This window comes from Lutra lutra, chromosome 2, assembly GCF_902655055.1.
Source record: "Lutra lutra chromosome 2, mLutLut1.2, whole genome shotgun sequence".
In the NCBI taxonomy this organism is placed as follows: Eukaryota; Metazoa; Chordata; class Mammalia; order Carnivora; family Mustelidae; genus Lutra; species Lutra lutra.
This window is the reverse complement of record NC_062279.1, coordinates 117961279-117975467: the sequence shown is the minus strand read 5'-3', so window position 1 is coordinate 117975467 and position 14189 is coordinate 117961279. Positions and strand designations below refer to the sequence as shown.

Sequence of the window (14189 nt, the reverse complement as noted above, 5' to 3'; positions counted from 1 at the left end):
AAATTTCTGGGTTTCTGTCTCACAGCTGGATCAGGACAGATGAAGTCTAGCCCCTGGTGCTTAGTCCAATTCACGTAGCATTATACCTTTGGTCCTCACTTTTGGAAAATAGACCACACAAAGGAAATAAAAACACATTTATAGAGTCTTTAGATCTCTTTTAAAGAGTCAAGATTGAAGAGGAGAATTAAAAAACTGGAATGGAAGGGTCAAGAACAGCAAAATCAAATCCAGAAGGCCCTGCTGCCTTCTGGGTTATGCTCATTAGCTTTTTAAACAATCCCCTTATCATTGTCTGCATGGTCTTGCATTTGTGGGGGACAGAAAGAAAGATTGGTTTCACAGGATATCTGGGAAGACTACCGAAATCAGACATCTCACTGATAAATTCTAGTCCTGCCCTGCTCCAAGTTCTCTGTGTTCCCAGTGTTTGCCATTCTCTTCTTCCCTGTGTGTTTTCTAGATTAGTCCCTTCCCATTGGCTCCTTTCAGTTTATAAGCTGTTCACATCTACCTTTATTGAAGCTCCTGATTCTCCAAGATTCTGCTTCCCTTTTCTTTGATTTCATTCTACAAACTTGTATTAAGTACCAGCAAGGTACCGGGCATTTTATCACCATGCTTCTTGAAAAAGCTATCTGTTAGCTGCTTATATTCCCTTACTCCCATGTCTCCAGCTATCTGAAGTGGCCAAACAGCTAAAGAAATTGATTCTCAATCCCTTTACAACAATTGCAAAATTGAATATTACCTTTTTCCTCAAATTTTCTCTTCTGTCAGTTTTCAAAATGTCATATTTTCATGATGCTTCTTTCTCAACTGAACTTTTTCTTTAGATTCTTTTCGTTTATCTGCCCCTTAAGAAGAGTTGGCATTCCCCTAAGTTGTGTCTGCTGCTCTCTTCTGATTCAGCTCATTCTTTGGAATGATCCTAATCACTCTCATTATTTATCTGTTTCTTATGAGGCAGGCCATGAGAAATGAGAATGGCTCTTGAAGTGCTATGATTCTTTAAGGTGCCTGGTACTGTGACCTAGAGAATATAAACTGGGACTACTCGAGATAGTCGGTTCTTCCATGAAGAGGGTACACATGAGGCTGGGAGGGACACCAGCAACGATCATTTTAATATTCTCTTCTCACTCTGCAAGGCTATTTCCCTCCCTATAGAAAGGTAAAGGAAGGGGGCTGATAAAATATGGATTCCCCAGTCCATCCCAGTATTTTTTCCTCTTAGTTGTATGGTTTACTCCTTAAGAAGATCAACAGCATGTCAAGACAACTAAGATGGCTTGCCACCACTTCCATGAATCTGCTTCCTGAGACCTTCCACCATACTTTCTATGTCATTCTGGAACTAGTAGTGGGAGGTTCAACTTTGTCTATAGAAACTCAAATGGTAGAGCCAGAATTTTTTTTTTAAGAATTTATTGATTTATTTGAGAGACAGAAACCGCATGAGCAGAGGGAAGGCTAGAGGGGGAGGCAGAAGCAGACTCCCTGCTGTGTAGGGGAGCCTAATGTGGGGCTCCATCCCAGGACCCCGAGATCATGACTTGAGTCGAAGTCAGATGTTTAAGCAACAGAACCACCCAGGTGTCCTGAATCAGGGTATTTGTGTTGTTTTTTTTTTTTTTTTTTTTTTTTACCTTAAAGCTAAGTTTCTCCCTAAGGTGAAATTCATTTCCTATTCTATTTCCACCTCAGATCATAGCCAGACACCCTTCATCGAAGGAAGTTTTACAGTGAGCACCATACGAAAATAAATAACCCAAGTGAATGGCAGCAACAGCATATGTATAATATGGACTTCCTCCCATTAATTCCCATAGACAAATTAAATTCTAAAGAAATTAGAGTCTCAAATCCTTCCCTTCACAATGTCTCATTCTGCCCAGTGTCAGCCTGGGCTGTTTCACTGAGGCCAGACCCACATTGCTCTTGCCTATCAGGGACAGTAATAACCAGTAAAAAGAAAATGGCCTTGGCTTCAGGCTCACCAGGATGCAAGTTTTAATCTCCTTTGGAGAAGTTTCCATTGAAGGTTAGTTGTGCTTTCCTGTGTTGGGGTGGAGGTGTGCCCGTCCACACTGCTGTTCCAGTGCGGCATCCCCGTGCCTGGCAATGACACCTGAAAGCCAAGACACCACACCTGTCCGTATCCACATAAGTTCACTGAGCTGTAGTGGTGGCAGGAGCTGTTGTATTTTTATCAGGCCAGGGGTGGTTTAAAGCTTATCAGCCTAGGGGCCAGGCCAAAAGAGCATAAAGGAAAGAAGGCAAATTGTGTTGACAGTATCATTCTACTTGATAACTAAAGCAAAAGTAGGGAGGGCCAGTCCCTCCTGGCCGAAATGCAATGTACCTTTCTCCCTGCAGCGGGTAACTGCAGACCTTTCTGGTGGTTTCACTAGGTGAGAGGAAGTGAGGGGATGCCATGAAGCAGGCAGGGAGACCTTGTTTTGTGTGTGTGCTCTGTTAACTCCACTCATGGCTCAGTAGATAACAAATTCTGACCGTTCAGATTGTCATCTCTGACTACCTGAAAACAGGAGTGAGTGAGTGAGTAAGGACTAGGAAGGACTCCAAGTGTTCATGCCAAGGCTGCCCCCTTCTGGGCTTTTTCCCCATGCACCTCTTCCCCTAGGGCAGCATTGTCCAATAATGCAAGCTGCAAATGTAATTTCTTAGTAGTCATGTTAGAAATGTAGAAGAGTCATTTTAGTAATAGATTATTAACCCAGTGTATCCAAAATAGCATTTCCACATGGATATGCAGTTAGTGAGTTTTACGTTTTCTTTTTCTCAAAGTCTTAGAAATCCATTGTGTATTTTCCATTTACAGCACAACCCAATTCAGACTAGCCATGTTTCAAGTGTTTGATAATCAAGTGTTTGATAATCACGTGTTGCTGGTGGCTACAGTACTGCACTGCACAGCCCTAGATCATTGTCATGTGCAGGGAACAAGGGTCCCCTGTGCAGTCCACCTCTGTAGCACCTCTCAATTGTTTCTTTTTCTTCTTTTTTTTTTTCCCAGTAGGTTCCATGCCTAATGTGGGGCTTGAAGTCATGACACTGAGATCAAGGGTCACGTGCTCTACCCATGTAGCACCTCTCAAATCTCTTCCCTTTCCATCTTCACTGCCCTGTAGTTCAAATCCCGATCGCCTCCCACCTCGATGCCTCCAACTGCTTCCTGTTGAGTTTCCCTCATCTCATAGTGCGACCAGTTAACTCATTTTGTCCTGAAGCACTTTCACTAGATCACAATTCCTACAAAAGCTCAGACTCATTTAGGTAGTTTTCCCTAACCTTGAGGTGGTTTGTCCCTAACTTTCCACTGACTTTAAGACTATTAATTCATTTTGCTAGCCATGTCTGTCTTTGGTACATGGTGTATGGCACCCCATTATGGAATGCTCTCTAAGCCCACCGCACCCCTATCCTTAAGGAAATCCTACATTATCCTTTAAGGCTCAAATGATCATTATTACCATTGTGAAGCCTTTCCCATGGTGCTTTGCTTATGTTTCATCGTTGCCACTTAGTGTTGTATGTCTTGGGTTTTTATGGTTTTGGGGTCAGTGCCTCCCTCCACTCTGAATAATGGGCACTTTCCCATCATCCTCTAAGGCCTCACACACAATGTACGTTAAATAATTTTGGTGAAATATAGGCATATAAAATTGAGCCACATTCAGAGAATGTTTATAACCACCGGCCTTATTATTTTTTCCTAGCTGACAATAGTAAAGCAGCGGGAGCAGCCAGAAATGGTTTTCCGACAGTTCCTGGTAGAAGACAAAGGACTTTATGGAGGATCATCTTATGTGGATTTCCTTTGTTGCGTTCACAAAGAGATCTGCCAGCTGCTTAATTAATTGAATCTTCTCTATTGTTGATGTTGCATTTCTAAGGAGATAATCTCCTTCTTGGTGCCTAATTCTCCAGATGATAACAGGCTAGTTTTGATTTCTTGCTCATTTTCAAAATAGCTTTCCAGGACGACATTTAGGACTTAAGCTTTGGTGCTCAGGTATAAAGTCAGTGAAGGTACAATTGTACCTTTATAAAGGGAACAGTCTATTTCTGATTGCACAATTTCTAACTGTTAAAAGTGATACAGTTTGCATTTCATGAAAGGCTTAGTTTACAGAACTATAAACATTCTCAATTTTCTTTCTTTGTGCTAGACATATAAATTATTTTTCAAAATGTATAGATTTGAGGTAAAAAGTGGTCTTGGCTCTCCCATTTGCAGTGAGGGAAAAAATACAATTTTTACATTATACCTAATTTTTTTAAACCATGTAACACCCATTGAACATGTTTTTCAACTTAAGGTTTGCATAGCAGACTTTTAATAACCTTGGAATCTATTTGGTAGAACAATTTGTGTTCTACTTTTTTTTTTTCATAATTATATGTTGTGTATGTTAAAACTGTTTTCCAGTTGTTGTTTTGTCTATAAAACTGTCTTTATCTATATTCTTAATGGTTCTCTGTACAATTTTGAGGGTTTCTACCTGTATATAATGGATATTAACCAGTACCAATAAATTACTTCATATGGTCTTACTCAACAGGTAGAAATTTTTTTAGGTATTTTGAGATTTTAAAAAGAAATAAGGGTGGTATTCATGTCTTGGGAAAAAGCTGTTTAAATGGTTTACTAAGAAAAAATTTGGAAAACTAAAAATTTTTTTTGAGGGTTGGGAAGTGTTAGGTGAATAAATCAACCTAGGAAATATCAGAGACAGTGTACTTGAGAAATGCATTTTTTAAAATTCTCTGATCTGTCCTTGTGGACAGAATAATAGAAATGGCCTATATGAGACCATTATTAATTAATATATATAAACGTAGGAGAGTGGTTTTGAGTGGTCTGACACAAGCATCTGACCTGTATCTGCCCTGTTCAACTTTGGTATCAGTGATATGAATAAATAAGAAGAGTTAAGTATATTGAGTACATACAATGTCCTAAGAACCGCACTGGGTGTTTTTGCGAACATTTATTCCTCATGGTAACTCCAATTTTATTATCAGCCCCATTCACAGGTGAAGAAATAGACCTGAAGTGATTAAATCAGGACCTATGATTACACAGCTAGTAAGGTTTATTCATAAATTAATAAATGTCATGAAATTGAGTAGAACAGCAAATACACTAACAAGATTAAACTCTATTCCCATGTTAGCAACTGGCATGATGGTTCAGATTGACTTGGATGAGTTTACGAAGAAATGTATGATCCTGAACCAGTGTCCAAAAAAAATGCACATGCAGATGCTCCTTGGAAACAAGAGTACTTAAAAAAGAACTGAGGGAATCAGCATGAATCTGTAGTGGGAGAAAAGCAGATGCAATCAAGTTACTCTCTTACAGGGATAGGCTGTGAGATGAGTATAGCAATGGCCCTCCTCTGAGGTGAGACCAGACTACACCTGCATGAGTTGTTCAGTTCAAGGCACCATGCTCTATGTAAACTAGAAGGCCAGAGCAGCACATTCCTTTATTCATTTGAAGATAGTCTAAGGATTGTTCCGTATTTGCCTACAGTATAAAATCAGAACCAATACAAAGAAGTGACAAGGTGCAGCTCAATTGAAAGAAGAACCTTCTAAGTAATTAGGTGCTCAAAGAATGTGCCGTTCTATGAAGTAGTATGTTCTAACTTAAATATTGCACCTCTTCTATATGCCAAGCACTCTGCCCTTTATGGGAGAGACAAACAGTGAACAGCACAAACAAAACCCCTGCCATCTTTACAATTTCAGCAGTTTTCATAAATGGTGTAACATGCCATTACATTTTATTTTTTGTATATATAAATTTTATATGTATACATTTATATATATTTATGTATAATATTTATTATATATTTATATATAATATATTTATATCTTATATATTTATATATAATATATAAATGAAATCAGGGATATGTGACCTAGTCTAGCTAGGCGGCAAGGTCTAGTCCATAAAGATTTCCAACTAATTACACTGAAGCTGAGACCTGAAAGAATTAGTAGACATGAGCCAGATAATTGAGAGAATTCGCAAGGTAGCCTGTGAAATATGCAAGTGAGATATACTATAGCACCTAAAAATATGGGCCTGAGACTCAGGAGAGAGCTCTGGGCTGGAAATTTGCAAGTCATCTACATACAGAGAAAAAGAAATAGTACAAAATAGATGAAAAAACCCAGGGCAATTCTGTAGTGAGAAGGCAGCAAATCCCTGAGACAGATAATCAAGTGGAAACCTGAGGAGACTGGGAGAAGGGTCAGAGAGGTTAAGAAGGAAAACCTGGTAAGAGGACATCACAAAACCAAGGTAAGAGGGGGGCATGGAAAGAGTGAGCAGCCAAGTTACAGCCTTTCCCTTTGGGAAAAGGAAGTTAAAGACTAAAAGGTATGTTGGAATTAGTAAAATGGTCATGGGTGAGTTTGGTGACAACACTTTTACAGGCTCAATGAACTTGAATGCTAGATTGGAATATGTTGAACAACAGGAGTCAGAGGGGAGGCAACTCAAGAAGGGGATCAGAGAGTCACAGAGGAAGGACAGGATTTATTTTAAGACTGTCAGGGATTTGACATTTAAACGCTGATGGAAAGAAGCCAGTATTATATTGGAAAAATAAATAGTAGCAGTACTGTTACATCAACTCCAAAAAAAATGTTGAAGACTGGACAGAGAAAAAATATTTGGAAGAGTAAGATTCTTGGAAGACAGAAGGTAATATAATGTGGAGTACAAATGGAGATTAGCTTTCAATGGGAAAAGAAATCTAATACATAATGGAAATGCTCCAATGAATCCTGAAGGACCACTTGCCAAAAATGGTGAGTGTTATTCCACGGTGTTTGGAAATAGTACATTCCCTTTCCTAAACCTTGAGAACAGTAGATCCTCATGGGCTATGGAACCACTGAGTTGGATTTCTATACCAGCTCCATGTGAAATGGAACTTCGGGGCAAGTTAGAAACCTTTCTGTGCCTTGGTTTCCTACTCATTTGTTTGAAGCATTAGGTTAATAAGTGTAAAGGGCTTAGACTAGTCCCTGACACATAGTGCTATTTAAGTGTTCATTGCTGTTATTTTATTGGTATTTTTTTTTATTAAACATGCTAACGATCATGAAAACTAGGACTAATCTGACTCCTAGTTGTATTTGCTTTTATGCCATGAGTATCTTAACCAATAGCCTCAAAACCAAGCTATCTTTCAATGCTATAGAAATGTCCAATTAAAAGATGGTTTCAGATATTAAAATAAATGTATCAATATGAGGAAACTATAGCCTAAACTGCTTTAAAGTGTTAAAAACCAAAACTCCAGTAAAATATAAGCCAAAGACAAGAATTTATATTTTGCATTTGGAGGAGCCATTATGAAGAAGAGTTTACTCAAAAGAAGACACATCTTTGAGGAAGTTACTAAATGGCTCTACCTTCACTTCTGCAAATCTAACCTAATGACAGGAGACTGAGAATAATTAGGAATGGTATGTTAATTTTTTTTTAATGTTCAGTCAGATGGGAACATGCTTCTTAATAAAACAGTAAGAGTAAGGACCAAATTTTCAGATCATGTTTTGGAATATGGAAAGATACATGAAATTTAACTTCGGCTCCACTAGGAGGCATTATACTCTAAAGTGTCTGAAACCTTTCAGAATGGTTGGTCAATAGACTTTCAGAAAAGGCAATTCTCTGGGGAGAACTGACTTTGTAAATTTTAACTGCTGAAAACACAGGTGTAATCCTGACTAAACTGGGTAAAAAGAAAAACAATCTCAGTGGGAAAAGGCAATAAAAATCCCTTAGTTATCATCATCTCTCATGGCTATTTCTTGGCCTCTTCTTGAGACACGGATAAGAAGCTTGCTCCTTCCCTAAGCAGCCACTTAAGAGCCGTTCCATCTGTGAGAAAATTGTATTTAGCACATTGTTTTCCTGAAATGTTTCCCTTTTGGTGCCAGCTGACTCTCTCTCTTGAGGCCATAGGTGAAGTCTTCGTTCACTGGATAGCAGTTTTCAGAGTTTAGAGCTACCACATACTGCTATTGTGTCCCTTCCAGGCCAAACCCTTCCAATTCTCAAAGCATGTCCTTGTAAACATGATTTCCAGAGCCACTGTTATCCAGACTTAATACATGAATATCCAGGGGGTTTTGTAAGATTTTGTTTATTTGAGAGAGAGAGAGAGCACAAGCAGGAGAACGGTCAGACGGAGAGGGAGAAGCAGACTCCCCTCTGAGTAGGGAGCCCAACATGGGAATCAATCCCAGGACCCTGAGATCACGACCTGAGCCGAAGGCAGACTCAATAGACAGAGCCACCTAGGTGCTCCTGAAAATCCAGTTTTAACTCACATAAAGAACAAAATAAATTTAGGGAAGCAAAATGACTAGTGTCTAGTTAAGGAAATAATCATTACAACAATAGTGACTATAGGTGGTTCCAAGAGTACATGGATTTTGCAAAATCTTTCAGGGTGTACTTTTTTAATAACATTAAAAAATTGTTACCTGTCCTACATCTAAAACTCTTTTGCAATAAGGATTTTCAATTTTAAGATATTTTATAGAAGACTAGCTTCCTAAGTCCCTATTTTTCGAACATTTCTTGAGTCGTGAAAAACTCTTTATGTATTATTCTTGTTTGAAAAATAGTTTTTGGATATACCATGGGGTTTAGATTAATGTTAATTAATGTTTTAAGGGCTCAATATGCTACTTGGGAAAAAGGTTATTACATTATCAATTAGGGCAAAGCAGATTTAGCAGATATGAATGTACAACCTCTAGTGAGAAAGGAAAAAAAAAGGTCACATTTTAAAAATCAGACTAATTGAATGTGAATGTCTATTTCACAGGACTGGCAAGGAAGCTCTACTCTCTTTGGCTCACACTGACGACTAGTGTCAAGGCCCACCCGCAGTCTCCTCAATTCCAGTGCTTCTCTGCTTCCACAGTGCGCTTGTGGGAGATGAATGTCTAGGGACATTCCTAGCCTAGATGAATGTCTAGGGATACTTTCCTAGACATGCAGCTATTTCTGAAAGAGGCCACCTCTCCCTGACAGTGTTACTGCTCAGCAGCAGTGTCCCAGAACTCCTGAGTGCCCCCCTAAGCCAATCCTCAGCTACCCTGTCCTCTCAAGCAACCTGTTACTAGGTCCACTATTCCTTATAGGAGGGATGTAGTCTTTTTACTTAACCTGTTATTAACAAGGTGATACAAATGTAGTTAAACTGTTTTCCTTACCTTACAGGTTACATTTGGTAGAAAGAAAATGTATAACTTGAGGAAAGAATCAGGTCTGTCTTTGAACTCAGATGAGAGAAAATTCATTCTATAAATCTGCTGATAGGTGGTAAGTCAGTGGAAATTACTTTGTTGCCTCAGCCTCAAAAATAATGTTCTCTTGAGAGGAAAAAAAAAAATCCTTATTAGAAAAACAGTCCTCGGGGCACCTGGGTGGCTCAGTGGGTTAAAGCCTCTGCCTTCGGTTCAGGTCATGATCCCAGGGTCCTGGGATCGAGCCCCACATCGGGCTCTCTGCTCCGCAGGGAGCCTGTTTCCTCCCCTCTCTCTCTCTGCCTGCCTCTCTGCCTACTTGTGATCTCTCTCTGTCAAATAAATAAAACCTTAAAAAAAAAAAAAAAAAAGAAAAACAGTCCTCTTATGTAGCCAAGAAAGCAGAAGGGAAAAGAAATGGAAAGAGAAGGATATTAATCCTCTGGCATTTTTCCCAGTTACTAAGCAAGCAAAGGAGTAAGGGACTATTTATTAGCCACTTACTATGTGCCGTACATGAAAAGCTGAGAAAGCATATCGCTGCCTTTTTATAAATGACAAAGACTCATTTCTGAGAGCACAAGCAGCAGGGTTATAAGTCAGGACAAAATGAGTAGACAAAGGTACCTCCGGCAGTCTTACAATTGACTTGGGACAAGTGAAAGCAATCAGAAGCAGGAATGTTCCCCAAAGAGGTTCTAATGCCATATTGATCCAGTATCTTGTTAGCCTCATCTCATGGAGGAGATGGGACTTAAGATTCAGGAACTTAGTTGGCTGATAAACTTACATTTGTGATCATATTTGCTTAAATTTTGCTTTGGAATTTTTATAGATACGATACTCTTAATTATGATGATCCTGCAGTCTCCCTTTAACTGTGGTTTTGCCTTCCATGGTTCAGTTACTTGAGGTCAGTCATGGTCCAGAAGCAGATGATCCTCCTCTGACACACTGTCAGGTCAGGAGTAGCCTAACTTACATCACAACACCTGTATCCCTCACCCCACTTCATCTCATCACATAGGCACTTTAACATTCACATCATCACGAGAAGGAGCAGTATGGTTCAATAAGATATTTTGAGAAAGACCATATTCACTTAACGTTTATTAGAGTATATTATAATTGTTCTATTATTATTGTCGTTCATCTCTTAGTAGAACGAATTTATAAACTGAACTTTATCTTAGGTATGTATTTACAGGAAAAAACTTAGTGTTACACTAAGTTTTTTCCTGTAAATACATACCTAAGATAAAGTTCAGTTTATAAATTCGTTTTATATATATATATATGGGGTTTGGTATTATCCCTGGTTTCTGGCATCCAGTGATGTCTTGGGACATATCCCCCATGGATAAGGGAGTACTACTATATGCTTAAAAAATTTTTTTTCAATAAAATATAACAGTATAAAAGTATGCTATAATATGGAGCTCCTATTTACCATGCTTATAAGCCTAGCTTTTTGTACAAGGCCAAATAATCCATCCACCAGTGTAGTTCATATGAATTATAACCAATATTTTTACATTAAAAGCCTCTCCTTTACTAAGTATTAAAGTATGTGTCTATCCAGAATTTGTCTTGAGAAGCATTAAACTATAAAATGACAGCAAATTCTGTAAGACATTTAGGCAATTACCTTAGTAACTTAACCAGCATAAACTACTAGACTGGCTATCTCTGAACAAAACTGATTTTTTGTCCTCTGCTTTAAGAAGACAAAACAGAATAATGTAGCTACTCCTTGGGGCACCTGGGTGGCTCAGTGGGTTAAAGCCTCTGCCTTCAGCTCAGGTCATGATCCTGGGATCAAGGTCCTGGGATAGAGACCCACATCAGGCTCTCTCCTCAGCAGGGAGCCTGCTTCCCCATCTCTCTCTGCCTGCCTCTCTGCCTATTGTGATCTCTCTCTCTCTGTCTCTCTCTGTCAAATAAATTTTTAAAATCTTTAAAAAATTTAAAAAAGGCTTTACTTATTTAAAAAAAGTAGTTACTTTTATGATATTAACTGTAAATATAGGTATGGGATTCTATAAAAGGTATGTTTTGTGACAACACAGGCCTAGACCTCTACATATTCTCCCACTGGACAAATGGCTTGCAGTCCTGTCACTGTATGCCACTTTTTTTTTTTTTTTAAAGATTTTATTTACTTATTTGACAGAGAGAGAGAGAGACAGTGAGTTTGGGAACACAAGCAGGAGAAGCAGGAGAGGGAAAAGCAGGCTTCCCGTGGAGCAGGGAACCCGATGTGGGGCTCAATCCCAGGACCCTGAGATCATGACCTGAGCTGAAGGCAGAGGCTTAACCCACTGAGCCACCCATGCGCCCCTTTGTTCTTCTTTAAATAAATTTGGTCACTGGTGGTTAGAGACCAGAATTTAAAATACACATGCGGGATTTAGCTAGCCAAACTAATTTTAACAAAAGGAAATGTAGCAAAGGACACAAATTTAATTGCCAACATCTAAAAAAAACGGAGATTTCACATGAATAGCTCAAACTTACTGTCTTCCCTGTGTGGTGACAACGAGGTGGAGCTGAGTAGTGATGTCCACCTTACCTGGGGTGTGAGCTCTCCTGTCCCCTACATTTCTCTCTAGTCTCCATGGGCCTGAGATTAAGTGCTCTGTGCTGCTCTGCTTTTCTTAGGACTTGAAAAAACCCACCAAACTGGGAAAACAGGCGAGATAAATGAAAGTAAATATTCCCATGTTTAATATGCAAACAAAATATGTCAAAAAAGATGATTACTCCACTATAAAACAAATTCATGGTTTGTTTCACCAATTTCTATTATATACTTGGTTGGTTACTGTATGCATTTTATACTGTTGACCTCTGGAGTCTCCATTAGTTAGAATTATTTTTTGGAAAAAACCTACCTTAACCAATTTCACTATTTATTAGCACCTCTAGTCACAGAGACAAGAAGTGTAACATACACACACAAACTGATCATTTTAACATTTTGCCTAATAGTGGAAAGGGGGTTTGCTGGAAAATAATTTTCTAGATTAAATGAGGTACTTTTCTCTGTGCACTACAACTAGCACTATTTCTATTTGAGTAGAGGCCTTGTGAGCAGGAACAATGTGGCTTTTCCAGAAATGGAGTCTTCCATGGCTACAAAGTGCTAGATTTACAGCTTTAGAACTGACGGACTCCATATGAGCCCCAAGTCAAAGTTCAGTTCCTATCACCAAATATCAAAGACAGAATAATGCTAAAAATCTTATGTGGACCACAAGGATGTTCTAAGAAAGGCCCTTCTTACAAGCAAAAATTTGTTTTTAATAGCTCACAAAAATATAAGACACTTTTAGATCAAAAACAACTATTTTGAATGAGTCCCACTAGGCCATAATTCTGTCAAGGTAATAAAGATTAAACAAATCAGAAAAAAATTTGGAACTATACTTCAAAGACCAAATCTTCTGTAGTTAAATTCAGGATGAAAGCAGTACAGGTTTTAAAATAAGCTGCTGAAACTAATCAGAAAGTTGTAATTGAACAATTAAAATGAGTAGGAAGTATTCTGTAAGACATAAAAAGGAATCATTCCTAGTTAACAGCCATGACACAGGAACTCAGCTTTGGATAACACACTAACATGCAGGCATCTTGCCATTAAAACACCATCAACTTAAAATCAAACTACGGCATGACTCTTACGCAGCTTCAGAACAGAGACAGACACACAGTTTAAGCTTCCAGATTTATGGGCTAAGGACTCAGGAGGCTCTTGACTTACCTGAGCATCAGAACAGTATACTGCTGCTGCACGCTGATCCATTCCAACTTTGGACATGTGACCGGCTGCCATAATGAGACTCTCCACACTTGATCCCCACTTCCCAGTCTGACATCTCTCACATTGTGCTGTGTCATGGTGCCATTTTAATCTTGGACTGATATCTCCATAATCCCTTGGTCTAATCTGGTTCAGTAGTATTTGGGTATGATATTCCCCACCACAAAATTTGTTCTACATGACATCATCAACTCCTCCACAAAAGAACTGTAGTCCTTTAGGCCTCCTAATCTCCATCCTTTGAAGGGAAATATGTAACAGGGAAAGAACTATTACCAATGAAAATAAACATCAACATTTGGACTGGAATACTTAGGACTGTAATTATGTATAACAGATATGCTGATCTTAGAACTTTTAAACTGAAAAATGTAAGGTTATTTCACAATTACTAGCTTCTACCCAATAAGAATCTGTAAGTGAAATAACTATTACTTATTTGAGGTAATTCCTAGATAATTTTTTTAAAATGTAAGGCATGTAAATGAATATAAAGATGATCAAAAGCCAGAAGAGGTAAGATTATTGAGTTTTCATTGGAAATGTTTCCTCAATGAATACAGATTCTGTCATAAAAATGATAACCCCAACCTTTATTGAAAGTGAAGGGTAGCAAAACTAGTGAGTCAATGCCATCCTGTGCTGTAAAAATTCCACATTACATTGTCAAAGAGATAATTCTAGGCCTTGCATTTCCCCCATGACCTCCTCCTTTCTTATTTGCTGTATTCTAAATATGGTGGGCATATTTAACTTTCAACCTACAAAAACACCATTCCTAATTCTCTGTAAGATGACATTATGATGTACATCTCACAGGTAACTAGGCCAGGTAAGCACTAAGAACTCTGCCTTCTCTTGGCTAGACCCAGGTATGGACCACACTAGAGAGTCTTATTTATAAGATGGGGTCACTTCCTAACTAAAATTTCTAAAGACCCACACTGGGCAATTAGAACATTTATCTTCTTTATTCTCATGTCAACTTTGACAAATGCAGTTCTACCTAGATACTTTATAATTACTGAAGTTGAAAATAAAGGATCATTTC

General features: G+C 38.5%; 1 protein-coding gene across 4 annotated transcripts in view; it reads left to right on the top strand.

The window, feature by feature from the left end:
* The window catches only part of SEC24D (SEC24 homolog D, COPII coat complex component), a 107066-nt gene extending 102201 nt beyond the window's left edge, over nt 1–4865 (top strand). For all 4 annotated transcript variants that reach the window (XM_047718308.1, XM_047718310.1, XM_047718309.1 and 1 more), the window contains exon 23: nt 3744–4865. In XM_047718308.1, coding sequence (XP_047574264.1) covers nt 3744–3884 — 141 coding nt within the window. In that variant the 3' untranslated portion in view covers nt 3885–4865. The remainder of the gene's footprint in view (nt 1–3743) is intronic.
* The last annotated feature ends 9324 nt before the right edge of the window (nt 4866–14189 follow it).